The sequence below is a fragment of the Ailuropoda melanoleuca genome, chromosome 2, assembly GCF_002007445.2.
Source record: "Ailuropoda melanoleuca isolate Jingjing chromosome 2, ASM200744v2, whole genome shotgun sequence".
Classification (NCBI taxonomy): Eukaryota; Metazoa; Chordata; class Mammalia; order Carnivora; family Ursidae; genus Ailuropoda; species Ailuropoda melanoleuca.
The window spans coordinates 16,122,532-16,141,581 of record NC_048219.1 but is presented as its reverse complement, the minus strand read 5'-3'; the positions used below and the strand labels follow the sequence as shown (position 1 = coordinate 16,141,581).

General features: G+C 42.0%; 3 protein-coding genes and 1 long non-coding RNA gene across 14 annotated transcripts in view; 3 read left to right on the top strand and 1 right to left on the bottom strand.

Moving 5' to 3' along the window:
- Positions 1-713, top strand: part of RHBDL2 (rhomboid like 2) — a 49,974-nt gene extending 49,261 nt beyond the window's left edge. For 3 of the 4 annotated variants that reach the window (XM_019808196.2, XM_019808195.2, XM_034649650.1), the window contains exon 8: positions 105-713. In XM_019808196.2, the coding sequence (XP_019663755.1) occupies positions 105-284 (180 nt within the window). In that variant the 3' untranslated portion in view covers positions 285-713. The remainder of the gene's footprint in view (positions 1-104) is intronic. The other variant, XM_011235081.3, reaches the window with a different exon arrangement.
- Positions 1-18,801, bottom strand: part of LOC117797450 — a 43,630-nt gene extending 24,829 nt beyond the window's left edge. For 7 of the 8 annotated variants that reach the window (XR_004622434.1, XR_004622445.1, XR_004622441.1 and 4 more), the window contains exons 1-2: positions 18,475-18,801; positions 8,610-14,384 (exon numbers count right to left, since the gene is read on the bottom strand). This is a non-coding gene — a long non-coding RNA (uncharacterized LOC117797450). The remainder of the gene's footprint in view (positions 1-8,609; positions 14,385-18,474) is intronic. The other variant, XR_004622438.1, reaches the window with a different exon arrangement.
- GJA9 (gap junction protein alpha 9) lies at positions 3,875-8,410 on the top strand. The gene is given in 5 exon segments (XM_019808194.2): positions 3,875-4,036; positions 6,260-6,616; positions 6,619-6,736; positions 6,738-7,377; positions 7,379-8,410. Coding segments are annotated over 4 exon segments (1,527 nt in total). The 5' UTR covers positions 3,875-4,036; positions 6,260-6,291; the 3' UTR covers positions 7,823-8,410.
- Positions 9,011-15,900, top strand: MYCBP (MYC binding protein). Its single transcript, XM_002927496.4, has 5 exons — positions 9,011-9,139; positions 9,335-9,407; positions 12,806-12,854; positions 13,091-13,220; positions 14,608-15,900. The coding sequence occupies exons 1-5, from the start codon at positions 9,056-9,058 to the stop codon at positions 14,650-14,652; spliced, it is 381 nt and encodes a 126-aa protein (XP_002927542.2). The 5' UTR covers positions 9,011-9,055; the 3' UTR covers positions 14,653-15,900.
- Positions 18,802-19,050: the final 249 nt, after the last annotated feature.

Here is a 19,050-nt window from a genome sequence, read left to right as displayed (position 1 = left end):
TGTTTGACTCTGATGGTATTTGTGGTTTAGGAAGAGGGATGCAGCTGAAATATGCAATTAGCATTTTCTTCACTTATTTTCATTTCTCCCCCTTTCCTCCCAAGGTGTCTTTTGCAGCCCACATCGCAGGTGGATTCGCTGGAATGTCCATAGGGTACACTGTGTTTAGCTGCTTTGACAAGGCACTGCTGAAGGATCCGAGATTTTGGATAGCAATTGCAGCTTACTTCGCTTGTGTCTTATTTGCCGTGTTTTTTAATGTTTTCCTATCCCCTGCAAACTGAGTGCCTCACAATACAAACCAAGTACTGCAAAGAACCATCTGGAAAAAAACTGAAGTCTATGAAGTGCCAAAGAAGTCCTTGCAAATGCTAACAGTTTCATAAAGAGGTCAGAACATGACGGAAGTCCTCAGTTGCAAAGACTGCTTACAAAAGGAGTTAGGGTTTAGGGAAGGGGCTTCTGATCGCAGAGGGAGGGAAAAGGAAGAGAGAAAAGGGGAGGAATGGAAAAAGCAGGGGCTGGCCTTTCCACACATGTGGTATGGATCGTATGTACATTCTAAAAAAGACTTGCTCTCCTTGAAGGATATGTTGTAGAGACTGCTTATGGAATCCACGGATATTGTACTGGGCTGATAATAAAAACTTTGCATACCTGTGCCAGACTATTGATAATCACTTTCTGTCACTGTTGGGGTGGATGGATCACTGTTTGAGGTCCTTTATATACATTCTCGCTAATCTTTTCAACAACCCAGAAAGGTGGCTATTACCCTGTATCTAGAGAGGACATGGAAACTCATTTAAAAAATCAAGTAACTTGGGGCGCCTGGGTGGCACAGCGGTTAAGCGTCTGCCTTCGGCTCAGGGCGTGATCCCAGCGTTACGGGATCGAGCCCCACATCAGGCTCCTCCGCTAGGAGCCTGCTTCTTCCTCTCCCACTCCCCCTGCTTGTCCCTCTCTCGCTGGCTGTCTCATCTCTGTCAAATAAATAAATAAAATCTTTAAAAAAAAATCAACTTGTATAAGAGGGCACAGGATTTAAAGGTTGATAATGACTCGAAAGCTCACACTCTTTTCCCCTATTGGTCTCATGAGGCTGTGTTCCCCAAATACTGAAAACTGAGAGTATCATGGGAGTATAGGAACAAACATTTCTGTGAGTACGGCATAAATGGTAGAACTATCTTATAAAAGAAGACGGAAAATTTAAGTTTTCAGTTTAAGATCCGAGGAGAGTGTCTGGGATCCCAAGGAACCTAGAAACAGCTTTCTGGTGCATACTGGGTACCTGGACTCCGGATTTTCATCCTTTTTATGGCTAGTGGCTCTCCTGGGAGTGGGTAGGATTTATTTACAAAAGGTAAAATGTCAAATCTGAAAGCTGAGAAGCCTGTCTCCTTTCCTATTATAGAACCCAGATTGTTGGCCTTTTTTTTTTTTTTTTTTTAAAGTAGGCTCCATGTCTGGGCGCCTGGGTGGCTCACTCTTAATTTTGGCTCAGGTCATGATACCACAGTCATGGAATCGAGGCACCCCAACTCCCCACATCGGGCTCCGAGCTCAGCATGGAGCCTGCTTGGGATTCTCTCTCCCCCTTGTCCCTCTGCCCCTCCCCACCCCTCATACTCTCTCTTTTCTCCCTTTCAAAAAAGATAAAAAAAGTAGGCTCCATGCCTAGCATGGAGCCCAACATGGGGCTTGAACCCACAACCCTGAGATCAAGACCTGAGCTAAGATCAAGAGTCAGACGCTTAACCAACTGAGCCACCAGGTGCCTTGGTCACCCTTTTTCCTTTTGGCCAATCTGAACACAGGAAATACCATTTTTTTTCTTTCATCGTTGATATGTTTTATTTATAAACACCTATCTAAACATGTTGCTGTATTCTGAAAGGAGCATACATACTTAGATATACTGAGAAAAGTATTATTTCAGCATTTTGAGAAAAAAATCTGAGATGTTAAAAAAAAGTTTTTTGAGAATGAGAATATGCATATGTTTTTGGTTAAACAAAGATCTGAACAAGAACTCAAACGACTAGAGTCCCTTTCACCTTCCCACCCCAAACCTGCTCTTCTCCCTGGTGAGGACTGCCGTCAATGGCTGGGGGTCTGCTCTCGCAGACCTTCTTCAAGTATCCAGGATATGCAGAAAGGAAAATGGATTTGAGCTGACGCCTGGCTCTCCCACTGCACTGAACGGCACTGAATCGCCTCTGCACCCCCAAAGGGACAAGTTCAGAGAACGAGTTGAAGGTGACCGTGGTATAACTTCTAAGAACGATTTACCTCAACTAAGAAAGATCTGCATTAATCTCTGTTCTAATTAAATATACATATGAAATGTAGGTTTTAACAGGATACATGAGATTATACTCCATGTGTTGCTCTGTGACTTGCTTTACAATGTGACGTTAGAGACCTTCATTCTCTCAGTTGCTGAATGATGAAGATGTTCTCTGGTTATTTAACCACGCCTCTGCTGGACACTGTTGCTGATTATGTACTATTATCAATAGTGCTACGTGAACTTGCTGGTCCCTGCAGGGCGCCTTTGAGTATGTTTGCTGAATGAATATTTTAAGCAACCAGAAGCAGAAATGCTGTTAATTTTGATAGATTTAAACTGCCTTTTAAGTATTTGCATCCATTTATATTCTTTTTTTTTTTTTTTTTTTTTAAGATTTTATTTATTTATTTGACAGAGACAGAGACAGCCAGCGAGAGAGGGAACACAAGCAGGGGGAGTGGGAGAGGAAGAAGCAGGCTCATAGCAGGGGAGCCTGATGTGGGGCTCGATCCCATAACGCTGGGATCACGCCCTGAGCCGAAGGCAGAAGCTTAACCGCTGTGCCACCCAGGCGCCCCTCCATTTATATTCTTACTGATAGTAGATGATAGTAAGTTTCCTTATACTTTTGCCAAAAGCAGGTATTGTAAATCTTTGAAAAATCTGCATTTTGATAGTTAAAAAAATATTTCGTTTAAATTTGTATTTGTCTAATGACTAATGAGGCTTAGTGTTTTTCAAGCTTATTAATAATTTATGTGTAATTTATATATTACACATATGTAATTTATATAATATACACATATGAATATATATGTATAATTTTTTCCCTGTGAAACAGTTGCATTTGATCTGAAAAGTATCTATGAACTAGCAAAGAGCCCAGAGAAGGGGTATCTGGTGGGCTCGGTCTGTAGAGCATGCCACTCTTGATCTCAGGGTTGTAAGTTTGAGCCCCATGTTGGGGAGTAGAAATTACTTAAAAATAAAACATCTTAAAGGAAAAAAAAAAAAAAAAGCTCAGAGAAGAAACAATTATCTGTCATGGCCAACCCATCAGGTCACTAGCTCTGAAGAGAGACCTTTAATGACCTAAACGGAAATGTAATTGTTCATAACAGAAAACTTGACAGAGAAACAGAATTCATCTAACTATGAAACTGTTTTTAGTCAGTAAGAGTTTTTGGTACTAGAAACATTACCCAAAATAATGATATCTAATTGGGTTCTCCAGGGGGCAAAATTACTGTTAAAAAAAAAAAAAGAGCATACGAACAACTGGTGTTTTAAATTTGACGTCTCTGAATTACAGAGGGACCATCTATTCAGCTTAATTTGGGGCTCATAACTTTAGTCTTGTAAACTGCTGTGTTATTAGAAATATTGGAAATATTAATTTGTCCTGTCCAATAAAGTAGCCACAAGACACATGCAGCTCTTAAATTTTAATTAAAATTAAGTAAGATAAAAAAAAACTCAGTTCCTGTGTTACACAAGTCATGATGCAAGTGCCGATGGCTATATGTAGCTAGTGGCTACCTTATTGCACAATGCAGACAGTCTGTGTCAACATTGTTGCAAAAGTTCTATTGGACAGAGTGGTTTTAGAAGGGCGAACAATGAACACAAATGGATTTTAGCCGATGGTGGACTCACTGCACTGAACTGAACTGTTCTACACCTGCAAAGGGACACATTCAGAGAACAAACATGATTTGCTGCTCAGATTTATCTAAACAGGTTTGTGTTAATCTCTGTTTTGGCAAATTAAGAAAGAGTTGCTTGAAATGTTTCTATTTTTTGCTTTTGAATTCTATGGAATTGAGTCTATGTTTACTAGTATTCATGTCATTTATGAAAGCTTCAGACCTTAAGATTTGTAGCTAAATAATTTACTGCTCCTTCTTTCAGGAAACACTATGCTTTTGTACCTTATGGGAAAAAAATTAATATATATTTTTTGTGATTATAGAAGTGTTCATGGTAAAAACAAATTAAAATACATATAATTATATAAAAAAAAGTCAACTGTAATCACACCACCCAGAAATTATCATGGTTAATATCTTGATGAATCTCCTTCTAGGCTTTTTTGTATGCATCTCTACATATAAACAAATATACAATTATGGGGTCATACTGTTCTATTTTATAAACTGAAACAATATATCAAATGTCTTTTTATATTAGTATATATTTATCATTCTTACTGGTTGCATAGAACCATACTATAGACACACTATTATTTATTATGTATAATACTGTCTTTCTTTAAAAAAAATATTTTATTTATTTATTTGAGAGAAAGAGAGCATGAGAGAGAGAGAGAGAGCACAAACGGTGGGGAGGGGGAGAGGAAGAGGGAGAAGCAGACTCCCTGCTGAGCAGAGAGCCTGATAAAGGACTCCATCCCAGGACCCTGGGATCATGACCTGAGCTGAAGGCAGATGCTTAACCAACTGAGCCACCCAGTCACCCTAATACTGTCTTCCTTGTATTGGTAATTATTTTGGACATTTTCGATTTGTAATTATTATAAACAACATGAATGATACCATTGCTTACACTTTAAAGTGTTTTGGATTGTTGGATCAAAGAATATAAAAAAGTTAAATAGAAATTTTTCTCAGAAATATAACTAAATTTTAGAAGGTTGATGCTTTTGTAAATCTTTTCAACTGTATGAAGCTTTAGAAAAGGAACTAAAGACATGAGAACCAGTCATTTAAAAAGCCCAAACCATCACTATTTGATGTACCTAATTAAAAAAAACTTTTAAGAGAAAACAGATGATTTCTTAATGTTTCTTTCATGCAAATCTTAAGTGCACCCAAAGAGGATAAATAACAGTTTAGTAGAATAGGAGCTGACTTTAGAGCCACACTGATTTTCAATGAGAGTTCCGGCCATGCGACCTTGGATAATTTAAAGATTTTGCTTATTTATTTGAAGGAGGGAGAAGGGCAGAGGGAGAGGGAGCAAGAGAGTTCTAAGCAGACTCTGCGCTCAGTGTGGAGCCAGACGTGGGGCTTGAACCCACAACCCTGAGATCATGACCTGAGCCAAAATCAAGAGTTGGATGTTTAGCCGACTGAGCCACCCAGGTGCCCTGACCTTGGGTAATTTAACGTGTGCCTCAGTTTCTTCATCTGTAAACTGGGGAAACAACATACCTACTTCATAAGATTTTTGTGATGAACATTTCATTTAGCTATAGTATCCTAGTACTGTATTTAAGTGTGTGACATTTCCCTTTATATAAGGAATATAGGACACACACTGATGTTTTAAATGAAAGTTATGAAAACATTCCTCTTTTGATCTTTCCTGTGGGATATATTTCCTCTTAGATACACTAGGATATCTACCTTAATATGGAATGTACTGCTTGATAATCCAAGCATCTAAATTATAACTTGCTCCACTGTTCCTTCCACAAAAGCAAGCTGTGTGTCTTAAATAGGTCAAATATTGCTACAATGACAATATCTATAATACCACTACCACAACAGCCATCTGTTTATTTCAAGAACTATCTAAAAACATTCTGCTAGTACAAAAATAGTTGAGAATTTCTTTTAAAAAAGATTTCATTTATTTATTTGACAGAGAGAGAGAGCAGGGCAGCACAGGCGGGGGAGAGGGAGAGGGAGAAGTAGGGAGCCTGATGCGGGGCTCCATCCCAGGTCCTCGGGATCATGACCCAAGCTGAAGGCAGTCGCCTAACCAACTGAGCCACCCAGTCACCCCTCTTTTTTTTTCTTCATTGCATTATGAGGTCTAAACATAAGTGATTTTGAATTCCTGATATCTTAAAATTCTTAAGATGGTCACGCTCTCTAGGGGAAAAGTAGAGCAACTGCATAGCAAGAGAGTGACGCTTTGTTCATGTTTGGCCATAGGATTGCTTTACAAAACAGCGTCCTTCAGAATGGAAGAATTTATCTGTCTCCTATTTGATAGGGTTCAGAGCGAAGATGGCTGACTAAATAAACATGGGGAACTGGAATTTCCTTGGAGGCGTCCTGGAGGAAGTTCACATCCACTCCACCGTATTTGGAAAGATCTGGCTCACTATCCTGTTCATATTTCGAAAGCTTGTTCTGGGTGTAGCAGCTGAGGATGTCTGGAATGATGAGCAGTCCGGCTTCATCTGTAATACAGAACAACCCGGCTGCAGAAACGTGTGCTATGACCAGGCCTTTCCTATCTCCCTCGTTAGATACTGGGTTTTGCAGGTGATATTTGTGTCTTCACCATCCCTGGTCTATATGGGCCATGCCTTGTACCGACTGAGGGTTCTGGAGAAAGAGAGGCAGAGAAGAAAGCTCAACTGAGAGGAGCACTGGAAGGGGTGGAGTTTGAAATGCCTGGGGACCGGAGGAGACTGGAGCAAGAACTTTGTCAGCTGGAACAAAGGAAACTAAATAAAGCTCCACTCAGGAACCCTGCTTTGCACTTACGTGGTACACATTTTCACTTGCTCTGTGGTTGAGGTTGGGTTCATGATTGGACAGTATCTTCTACATGGATTTCATTTAGAGCCTTTATTTAAATGCCATGGCCACCCGTGTCCAAATATAATTGATTGTTTTGTCTCAAGACCAACAGAAAAGACAATATTCGTATTATTTATGCAATCTATAGCCACTGTTTCGCTTTTCTTAAATGTTCTAGAAATTTTCCACCTAGGTTTTAAAAAGATTAAAAGAGGGCTTTGGGGACAATATAAATGGAAGGATGAACATAATGAATTCTTTGCGAACAGGTCAAAACAAAATCTTGCCAAATATCAGAGCACATCTGCAAATTCACTGAAGAGATTCTCTTCTGCACCTGATTATTATCTGTTAATGGAAAAGCAAAAACACACAGCAGTGTGCCCTAGTTTAAATTCACCTGCATTTCACGCAGATCCTGACAATCACAGTGGAAACGATGAGAAATGCATTTTGGATGAACAAGAAACTGTACTTTCTGATGAGATGAGCACCTGTAGTCATCTTCAACACATCAGCTCATGTAATAATGAAGACACTCATAAAATATTTAGAAAAGAAGTGGGAAACCCATTAAGGGAAAAAAAGAGAAATTGATGGCAAAGACAGCAAAAGGAACCACGACTCTCGAGGTCACTGTTCTATTCCAGGTGTTGCTATAGACCTGGACAACCACACGGGGCAGTCATCACAAACGGCTTTCCCTCTGCCAGCTAACTGTGCCTGGCAACAGTCATGGCTTAGTGCTACATGGGGTCCCTCTACAGAAGATGAAAATCAGGTGTCACTTCCTAAAGGAAACCTCAAGGGCCGGTTCAGAGAGGGCACAATTAGCACCCTTCCTCCTTCACAGGGAGACTGCCAACCACTTGACAGTCCAGACACTCCTGATTCTTTGGGACAGTTGTCCTTTGAATCTGATTTGGTCAGAAACGGCAATAATCCTACTGCTTGTCCTCTAAATCATCTGGTGTCGCTGACAAACAACCTCCCTGGTAGGAGGGCTCCCACAGACCTTCAGATCTGAGCAGCTGTTGGGTTCCAGACATTCTGCATATTATGCTATAGAAGTAGCCTAGTGGTGGTGGGGCACCGGCAAGACAGGCAGCTCTAGAGACCAGGCGTTTAGGCAGACAACTGCAAACCCATTTCAGAAAGGAAAAACAGATTAATTCTGAATGGTGAAGGGGCAGTTTTAAATACAAAGACATAGTTACCAAATCAGGATTACTTTTTCACAGGCTCCCTTCAGAACTCACGACAACTGATTCTGGGAAAGTCACATGATCAGAATCAAGGCCTAATAGTTTGGAAAGGTTTTTCCTTGAAGGGAGTACAGCCTTAGGAGATTGTCCTTATTCTACAGAATTCTCCCTTTTAGTTACTAATCTTTTATTTCTGGACAATGGTTAAATTGTTTGTCCCTGGGACTTAATTTAGTTTCTTTCTTGACTGCAACCTGATGTCTAATGAGCACAATGATAATGCCGCTATCTAGTAAATAAAATCTTAAAAAGATTAATGGCTTCATAGCATCGTGATTCAAGGCCCAGACTGGAGTCCTAGTTCTACACTCCCTCGTCCTCTAACTTCGCCACTTTAGTAACAGCGCCCACCTTACAGGAATAGCATGAGAATTAAAGTAAAAAACGTGTTTACTACGGTGCCTGGCACATAGTAAGAGCTCAAAAGCTTAGCACGTTCCTGCTCACCAGCCAAAGGCCCATACCAAGCCCGCCACAAAACAAACTCCAAAAGTAAAAGCTGGAGCTGAAACATACGATTCTAAGCACTCCTCTCAAGACACTGCATACCCAAGGGTCGCCTTGCATCGGTCGTGCGCATCTTTTCAGGATGAGAGCCAAGAAGTCAGCACGTATAGGCTGCTACACCTCCTCAGGTCCCAGTTGAGACACGTCCGCTCCAGACCGGTGTCCGAAGAGCCCACCCTGCTACAGTCCTAGTGCTACCGACCTCCGCAGGCCCCGCCCCCGGGCGCCACGCTCATCTTTGGCCCCACCTGGACACTAGTTCCCGGTTACTAAAACCTCGCCTCTCGCTAAGCAACCGAATCGCAACAAGGACCGGAAGAGGAAGGAGAGGTGCTGCTCCGGGAACAGAGAGGCGGGCGTACGCAGCCTCCCTCGGCTTAGCCCACTATGGGGCACTCAGAGCGTCCCGGTCGTCATGAAAACAGGCCACACCCCTGCGATCTCGAACCGTGGTTTGCAAGTGCGCAGGCGCGCGCGCCCTTCCGCGCATGAGCAGTGCTGCTCAGAGCCCGCCAGCCACGGTCTCGGGCGCCAGCTACGCCGCTGCCGCTGTCACTATGGCCCATTACAAAGTGAGGGGGGCGCGGCGTGGCTGGGGGCGTGCGGGCGGTAGCCAGCCGCTGGTCGGCTCGGGGTGGGAGCGGGGGCGCGCGCGCAGGTTTGGGGGGCCTGAGGTAGCGAGGCGGAGGCGGGGCTGCCGGACTCCCAGCGCCTTCTTCCTGCTCCAGTCCCTGGGCTTCGGCCACTGACCCGCCGTGTCTCCTCAGGCCGCCGACTCGAAGCGCGAGCAGTTCCGGAGATACTTGGAGAAGTCGGGGGTGCTGGACACGCTGACCAAGGGTGAGCATGGGCTAGGAGAGGGTTCCTCGTGTCCACGCCGTGCTCCTCGGCGCTGCGCCCCTGACGGGCCAAGGCGTGGGGAAGGAGGGGGAACAAGTGGGACTTGTCTGGGGTCCAGCAAGGTGGGCCTCGGGGTTCGGCAGGGACTTGCACACGTCTGGCTGTTGGACGCCGCCCGAGTTGGGGTAGCCTCGCTCACGCTGCCACTCTCCGGGCGGGGAGTGAAACTCTTGCAGCTGTTGCAAAGTCCCTCCAACTTCCGTTGCTTTGCCTCGCGCGGTCCCAGCGAGCTTGTTTGCTAAAGACCTTGAGATCCCAATTCTTCCCTCCTTACAGTTTTTGCAGAGTCAAAATTATGTAAAGAAGCATTTTCCCTCGAACAAAGGGCAAGTGGGAAAATTACCAGATTTCAAAGTTGCCTATAAAATAACTAAGTGAACTCAATCCCCAAAGTAGGCGATTCATAGTTCATTTGGCTGTGGTTTTTCAACCCCCGTTTCGTAGGCTATACCAATTCCTGTTCTGTGCAGGTTTCATAAGTAGAATTACAGTTTAAAGAGCCTGAGGGCACATGAAAATGGTTATATTGTTTACACTTTTTAAGATGGAAGCTGTTACACTGTGTCTCTTTCTCCAAGGGGGTTCAAGACCTAAGATGAGTAAGGAGCTTGAAACTGGAGAGTTCCAAGAGATGGCTGGGGTACTGCTTATCATTAACTAAGCAATAATGTGATTGCCTGCTATGTATCATTCAACTCATTGGCTAGGACTTTCAAGGGTACACAACAGAAGAGCTGTCAGGGATGATGATTGGGTCCATATGAGAAGTGTCTGGGAAATAATCTGGTAACCGCTCTTTGGCCAGAAGCAAAGGTTAGGAGAAAATTCTGGGAGATTAACTCTGGGTCTTGGCAGAAAGCAGGACTTGTAATTCCCACGCATGGGCCGATAATTTTGAACTGCTACCTACCTTAGGTTCAGGTACTAGGTGTCCTCATCTCTTTGCAATTAAATTTCAGCAAACATGACAGGAGTACTCTATGAAAGTGCTGTGCTGTTCTCTCTTGAAGAGCCACAGAAGCATGGAATTTCATTGATCCCCCCACCCCCTTAAAAAACTCCATGAGTTCATTTCTTTCACCATCTTATTCATGTCTCTGTTCTAGGCACTGGGGATACAGCATTTGTGGCGGGGGGAGCCCCTGCTCTAAATGAGCTTATATTCTAGTTGGAGGAGACATAATAAATACACAGTGCCAGCCAGTGGGAAGTGTTACAAATAAAAACATAGCAAATGGGATGAAGAGCAACAGGTGTGCCATTTATAAGAAGGGGTGGTGGGGGAAGGTCTTTCTTAAGAAGTAACATTTGAGATCTGAATGAAATGTGATGTCAAGAGTTCCAGGAAGTGCAAGGAGCCCAGAGTGGCTGAACAGAGTAAAAGACAGAATGTTAAAAGGCAGAGAAGTAACCTTGGCAGGAGGTAACAGCTTTGTGGCCATACATGGCTCTTCCTTCATGAGACCAGAAGCCCCTGAAGCCTTCTTTTCCCTTGCTTACATCTAACTCCTCAATCTCTGTAGATTTCCAGTCTCCTGCATAGTATCAGACAGCGTAACATAATGTCTCTACTGATGTGACCTATTTAAAATGTGATTTTCAGCTTCAAGCATGGGTACGTGACACATATTTAATTTATAATTATAATACAGTGTATTTTCAAAAGGATCTGAAACTGCTTCTAACATTAAAACACCATAAGGATGGCTAAAGATAAAGATAAGTCATTTGGAAAAAGAAGCATTTATTTTGAGTACCATACCAACCTCTAAAAATCCCGCCTGCTAAGGCAAAAAGGGAAACACTGGCTATCGAGTTCTTGTCTGATTAAAAGGAAGTATATTTCATCTATAGAAAAGCACAGGAAACTTGACATTATGTTCTGTAATTATCAACCTCATAGTACCACTGACAGAACTTTAGAAGCTGAAAGAAACGGGGTGGGGAAGAAGAGGTAGAAAAGGTAAGAGTATTCATGTCTTATAAAGTCAGATGGCAGAGATCAGTGGAAATTAACGGAAGAAGAAATAGGTTTGAGTGTTACTTAAAGAAAAACATACTGGAAGGAGAGGGTGGTGGTGATGTAAATACACCAATGTCTCAAAAAACAGGGTTCTAAGTATACTTAGAATAGTAACTATCAGAACTCAGAGCAGGTTGTTAAAAAGTCATTGCCATTCGATTTTTTCATACTGTCTATATTATTTTGATGAACCATTAAAACTAAAAACTAAAAAGGAAGCGTGTAAGTTGTTTTACAACAGTTCTTAACTTGGAGTCTAGAGCTGCACATTTTTTGTGTGTAGTTACATTTTTTGGCTTTTGTCACTTTTCAAAGGGTTCCACGCACTGGTTTAGAGAGATTTTTATCTGAGTAGTAAATCCTAGGAGGAAATCGTTCAATAGAAGATGAGCAAGGTAGTGCTGACATAAGCTTTTGGATACAAACTAAAACATCTGTTTTAATGTTGATATGAGCATGTTGATTCCTGGTAAGGTTTTTGGTTGGTGGTTATTTAGCATGTTGTATATGGAATTATTCTTGAAGCACATTTTGAATTCAAAGCTTCTTTAAGTAATTACCATAGCCCTGTTCATTCTCTTCAAAAATTTTCTCAAATTTATCTACTTTGTTTTCATCCCCCCACCCCCAAATCACTCTAGTGCAGGTTACGATCTTTTTCACCTGGATTACCACGCCTGCATCATAACTGCTCTTCCTGCCTTCATCCTTGTCCCACTCTGGATCTTCCACACAGCAGTCAAGAGCGATCCTGTCACTCTTGTGCTTAAAACTGTTTAATTATATGCCTGTTCTGAGGATCACAGTCCAACCGAACTTGCAGGATCCTCCCTGGTCTGCGTCCTGACCACCTTGCCAGCTTCCTTTCCTGCCACATTGTTCACAGCTCCATCCAGCCATACTTGAATTTTCAGTTCCTCAACGTGTTGTTCTCTTGCCCTCCCCACCCCCTCACCTTCCCATTTTGTCTGAAACCCTCATAGCCAAGTCTCAGGTCTTACTTCCCTTCCTTAGGGAGCCTTCTGTGGTGCCCTAGGCTGAGTTAGGTGGTCTTCCAATGTGCTCCCATAATCCATCATCCTGTATTGCTGCTTGATGGTTTTTTGTTTTTTGGTTTTGGTCTAGTTCTTTGCTTTTGCACTAGACTGTAAATTTGTTGAGAGCAGGGACCTTATCTGCCTTGTTTACCATGGTATGGCAGTCCTAGCAATGTGATTGGCGTATAATAGGCGTTTAATATTTACTGGGCTATATAAATTCAGTCATTCAAATTTAAGACTTTAATTGTTGCTTTTTTCTGCTTTCTGATTTGCAGTATTGGTAGCCTTATATGAAGAACCAGAGAAACCTAATAGTGCTTTGGAGTATCCTTTTCATCTTTCAAGTCAGAAAAAGGACTTATTTTTGGAACTCTTATTTTTTCACATAGATAATATTTAAAATATTTTTGACGATTGAAAAAGTTACTTTCCTTTATGTTTTGCGATGATGATCTCTGGGTAGATGTTGGTGGGGTGACCATGATCAGAGATATTGATCCTACTCTGAGCTATTTCATTAGTTTCATTCAGCTCAAGTAAATTCTTAACTTTGATATTAGTTTTTTAAAGCATCATTTAGGAGCTGCTACCCCAGAAAATCCAGAAATAGAGCTGCTTCGCCTAGAATTGGCAGAAATGAAAGAGAAATATGAAGCTATTATAGAAGAAAATAAAAAACTGAAAACAAAGGTAAATGTCTTAAAAGAATTCATGTTAAAAATAATTTCACCCTTAATGATTATAAGATCAAAACCTCATTAAAATGGATAGTAGGGGAGGGAGGAGGATAAATAATCTCAATTAATTGCAAGGCTGACCTGATGCCCTATCTAGAAAACCACGAATTGTAAATAGGAGAAGCAACGTGTGGTCAATAAGAGGTTCTTGGGAACCTCCATCAAGAAAAAGATGAGAGGGGTGCCTGGATAGCTCAGTCGGTTAAGTGGCTGACCCCTGATCCCAGCTCAGGTCTTATCTTAGGGTCATGAGTTCAGTCTCTGCATTGGGCTCCACGCAGAGCATGGCACCTACTTAAAAAAAAAAAAAGATGAGAACATTGGTTAATGCTACTTCGTGAGTAAATAGAGATTTCTGGAAGTCATAAGCAACTGATTTAAGTAGGTCACTGTAGGGTCAATGCTTTGTGAATGGCACCTCTTCGAGCTGTGCAGTGCATAATCTGCATGGCCGTATGTGCTGACCCTGTAATGTGTTTATCTCTATAAATTTGTTTGCACTTAATTTTGTCTACTCAAGTTTTTTTTGTTGAAACTGCTTTGAGAATTTTCATAAACTTCAAATTAGTCCAGTTTAAGTCTTTGAGGTTCTTCCACATTCTGAATCACATAACACGTTTTACATTACTCTAGGCATTTCTCATAAGGTGATTTATCTGCTCAACAACCTTGCGAGATAAGCGAAACAGGTACACAGACCATTTTGTGGGTAGGAAACTCAAGCACAGTTAAGTCTAATTATCTTCTCAAATCTGACAGCTAATTGGAACAACCTAAATCTTAGCCTTAATGTTCTTGCAGGGAACCACAGCTTAGCATAATAGAAAATGCAGCATCTTAAATTATCCAAGATTCCACAAAACAAATACCAGTTAACTCTTTGGCACCTTTTAAGTCAAAGACATGAGCTCCTCTTCATTGGCTCAGTTAATATATGTTACATTATTCTTTTTTTCTGCTTCTTAAGAGAAAGTTCAGTAAACTTTTGGTAAAGAGAAAGAGTAAGTCCCTTACCAGAAGCCACAGCATCCTGGGAAGATACAGATAGATTATTGCAGATCAAGTATTTGAGCAGTGCAGTCATGAACTGAAATTCAGCTTTGGTTTCCCAGTAATTCTAAAGGTTTATATGAAAAGAATTTTCACTACATTTGATTGTATTAAACCTTAAATTGTATTAATCTTAAATGGTTTAAAAAGGGATAGGATATTCATATAAAGTTACTGATTCAGTAATTAAATTGAATATAATAGTTAACTACTCGTTTTGTTACTATTAAGTTTTTTTTTACCCAATTTAGAGTAAAATTCACCTAAACTCCTCTGTCTTTGCCCTATAGCTTGCTCAGTATGAACCACCTCAGGAGGAGAAGCGTGCTGAATAGGATTCTTCTCAGTTGAAAAGACACTGAAAAAATGGTTTTGTATGACTTGAATAGTTTGTATAGTATATAATCTTTTCTGAACAGATGCTCTAGAACTCTTTTAATATGTTGAATTCACCTATCACACTTTAACTGTTACAAACACATATACTTAGAATCACCAATAAAAACTCAATATAACTTTCTTTGGGTCTTAAAAGCAGGAGAATCCAAAGTGAATCCTGGAAAAAAAAAATCAAAACACAGGCATCTAATTCATTATCTTAAAAGACATTCTGTGTGTTAGTCTGACTAGGAATGATGGTACTGGTTGTATTTTAGCCAAGGAAATTCAGCATGGAGCTGTTCCTTCGTTTAGTGCAGGATATGAGCACAGGTACAGTCCTTCTTTAAAACGAAGATGACACTGTTGTTCATATCCTCTGTAGGCAGCTGGAGAGATCTGTGTGACAGAAGATGCTTTTGCACGGGTTCCCACCAATTTTCTGCCCTTGTTTATATAATGTGGAACAAATAACTCTTCTTTGCCACCACTTTGCCTTAGAGAACCATGTGTGTGCCAGTTTGAACTCTGACACCACGTTTCCTTCTATGCAATCATGCCGTATCTGATAATGTTGCCTTGTTTTGCTGTGTTTCAGTGGGTCCTCGCTGCACATTGGCCTGCGTTGTTTTTCAATTTGCTATTAGTATAGCAGTTACCCTGACTGTAATTTATATAACTTCAAACAGGATCACACTGTTCCCCTGCCTTACTGAGTTGCTTAGTTGAGCACAGAACTGAGGCAATGTAAAATTCTGGGTTCACGCACAAGCTGGGATAAGAAGGGGAATGAGCCATATATCGTGGAAAACTATAGTTTGCGGGTATAATTATATAGTGCTTTTTTCCCTCAAAGTATTTTTCTAGCCTTGAATTCATTTTATCTTCATTATCCCTGTGAAGTAGGTAGGGCAAGTATGAGGTGAGGTTGGGTGCTGAATTTTTAGGCCAAAGACTGATATTAATACAAATTATTTACTAACTGTAGAGCTTTGGGCACTTCAGTTAACTGCTCTGAGATTCACTTTCCTCATCTGTTAAATAAGAATAATAATATCAGTGCTGCCTACCTCACAGGGTTGTTGTGAGGGTCAAATGGAATGTATGTGAAAGATCTGTAAATGGTAAAGCACTATATTCTTGTTTGTTAGTCCTTTTCCTTTCTTTTGGAAGACCTAAGGTCAGATGTTTCATTTTATCGGTCACTTATTTTCCTTACTGATTGACTTGACATTATTAAGAATCATCCTACTTTGTGTATTCTAACCCTATTGTTAGAGAACCTGTCTTTACTCTTTGGTCAAAACACATGTAGAAAACAGAACGCTCCAATGAAAGCTGCTTTAACTAGCAAAAGCCTCAGCACTTGCTGGGAACTGTGACCAAGCTAATTGTAAGGGCATTTTAATCAGTCATGTTGGCAAGAATGTGGCAATGGTCTCTGTCTCTTCTAGTTACAAGTTTGTTTTTGGAGGGGGGCCAGATACTGTTGGAGGAACATTCACTTGAATCGGTTTATCTTTTACCAACTTGAGTGCCTCCTACATGCTCAGCAGTAGGCTGAGTGCTGGGTGTTACAGAGATGAATGACTTGAAGTTAGTTACAAGACATGTACATAAAAATTACAGTGTGGGATAGGAAGTGCTCAGAACCATAAGAACGATAAAACATGGCCCCATGGGGATTTTGAAAGAGAGGGAGACTTGGCTTCTTTAAGCAGTTGGTATGACAGTCCCTTTGTGGAATACAGACAAGTAGAATTTTTTTCTGGCAGCCAACCCCATTTGCTTTTCTACTATGGGACTGGTATTCGTGTTTATGTAAGTCAGGTTACTGTCTCTTGTACCATCCTTTTGGACAGAGTGGCAACGAGTGGGTTGGATAATCACACTTTTAAGAGGGAACTGACCCGTTTAGACTGCTATAGCAGTCAGTGCTATTTAAGAATTCAGAGTCAACCTGGCCTCTGGAGGTCCTCTCTTCATCATTTCTATCAAGGATATGGATGAAGAGAATGTACAAGAAGATGCTCGATGGAGTAGAAAAAGATGTCATCCATTCAGTTCCTGCTGTGGTTCAGCTGCCTTATCTATAAAATGTCGATTTCATATCTTGCCTACCTCACAGGGTTGTCGTAAGGATCAAATTAAATATAATGGATGAAAAGTACCTTGTAAATTATAAAGGACTACATATGGGTCACATGGTGTAATGCCAAATCTGTAAATGCCACAAAGTTGGCTGGCTGGTAAACTATATTGAAACAAGTTTGAAAATGGGCCTAAACCAAAAAGCTGAAATGTGAAGCCTTATATTTAGGTTAAAAAATGCAGTGGTACAAGTTTAGGCACTAGGATTGCTGACAAAATACTAGTTCCAGTGATTATCAGTGTGAACCACATATACTCTTGATAGTTAAAAAAAAAAAAATTCCATTCTGGGAAGCAGTAATAGAAAATATTGTCCAGGTGCTAAACAGTCATCCCGAAGGCTGTATTGGTCAGTATTGCATTGTAGGTGACAGACATTTGGTGGATGTTGACAATGTCAAATGCACGTAAAAAAGTAAATGATTAACAGGGAGAAGGCACTTGAAAATACAAGGTTGTGCCACCCAATATGGTAGCCACTAGCCACATGTGGCAACTAAAGTAAAAAAAATTCAGTTCCTCAGCCATGGTAGCAACATTTCAAATGCTCAGTCCACACTGGCTACTATATTGAAAGGTATGGTGGTAGTACATTTCTGTCATCACAGAAAGTTCTATTGGACATCAGCATAGAAGGGATGGTCAAAGGAATGGAGTGTTAACGTGAACAGAGAAGACTCAGTGGGTCATGAAGACTGCAACCTAATATTTGAAGGGCTGTCATGAAAAAGATGAAGACTACTCCTGTATTGTTCCATTTTAAGCTCCAGTGGGTGTGATTTTTAGTCTAAATAGAAGACTTTCAAACAAAGTTTTACCTCAGTGGACATGGCTGTCTTCTGAGATAGTGAGCTCTCTTCCCTTGGAACACTGAAGTGTATGCTGCATTATCTATCAGCTAGAAGTGCTACAGAGTGGACTCTGTTTAGGAGAGAGACTGGCCTAGATAACCTCTAAGGATATGTCCTACCTTTAACTTACATATTCACACAAAATTAAGTCCAAGACCTGCAAGAACATGCTTTCTTTTCATAATCGAGAAGTTAGTTTCTTTGGAAAATCAGTGCCACTGCCATCACCTCCATTTTAAATGGAGGACCTTATTTCGTCAAATTTCTAATTCTAAAGCCTGACAAGAGTGAAAATTCCTCTAGCTTTCTTAGGCGTATTTGGTGAAAGCATTTTAGTTTGCTTTCGTTATTCATTCCTTTGGTCTGTGATCTGAAGTCATGGGATATGTAATGTTCTATGGGGGGTATAAGTTACATGAAAAGTAGACTGGTTGGGAAGGAGGGGAAATTGAGTCCTTTCGAGTTTTAAGTAGTAGTAGTTGGTAATAGTAACCGTCTGATTTGCTGAAGAGGGAGGATAAGCTGTTCTAGCTTGGCTGCATTTGCTTTCCTGCTACTTGCTAGAGCCAGCTGTATCACACCCATGACTCTGCCTTTGGTTGAGGCTTTACCCTCACTCAGGCTGGCTCCTCCTTCCTACCCTTGCATATCCCAACCACATCCGTCCATCTAGACCTGCTCTGACGCCACCTCCTTACAGACTTTCTCACCCACCCAACTCTCGAGTATTTTTATCTGTACCTTTAACCTTTCATATCTCGTACCGAAGCTACTTACGCAGAGTTCCGATCTCTATTAATCTCCGAGCAACTTGAGGGCTGGCAGGGTCCGAGTCCGTTCCAGTTTTGTGTCCCTTGCCCCCCCAGGGCATCGCGGGCATCAGTAAATACTGGTTGGGCGAGTACCATTGTAGGAGCACAATCAGTTCTTTCCCCAAATGCCCAGAGAGCATCTCCCGTTGCGATGGCCTCCAGAGCTCCCAAGAAGGCAGGGGAGCGGCGAGGAGCAAGGCGCGTGGCTGGGCAGGACCGAGGTGCTCGCTAGGGCGGAGGGCAGAGGGCTCGGCCGGCCCGGCCACCCTCCTCGTGACTCCTCCTCCCCCCTCCACGGCTCCAAGTCAGGTGATTCCGGGCACGTGACGGGCACCACCTACCCTGCTGCTTCCGAGTGGCAGCTCGGGCGGCCAATGAGGGGCTGGGCCTCGGCGCGGAGCCTATGAGAGCCGGGCTCTAGGGGGCGGGCCGCGCGGCGGTGGCGGCTGCCGGGGGCGGCGGCGGCGGCGGCGGAGTGGGGAGGCGGCGGCCTGGCTTGGCCTGGCCTGGCCTGTCAGGGCGCGGGAGGCAGCGGCTCCAG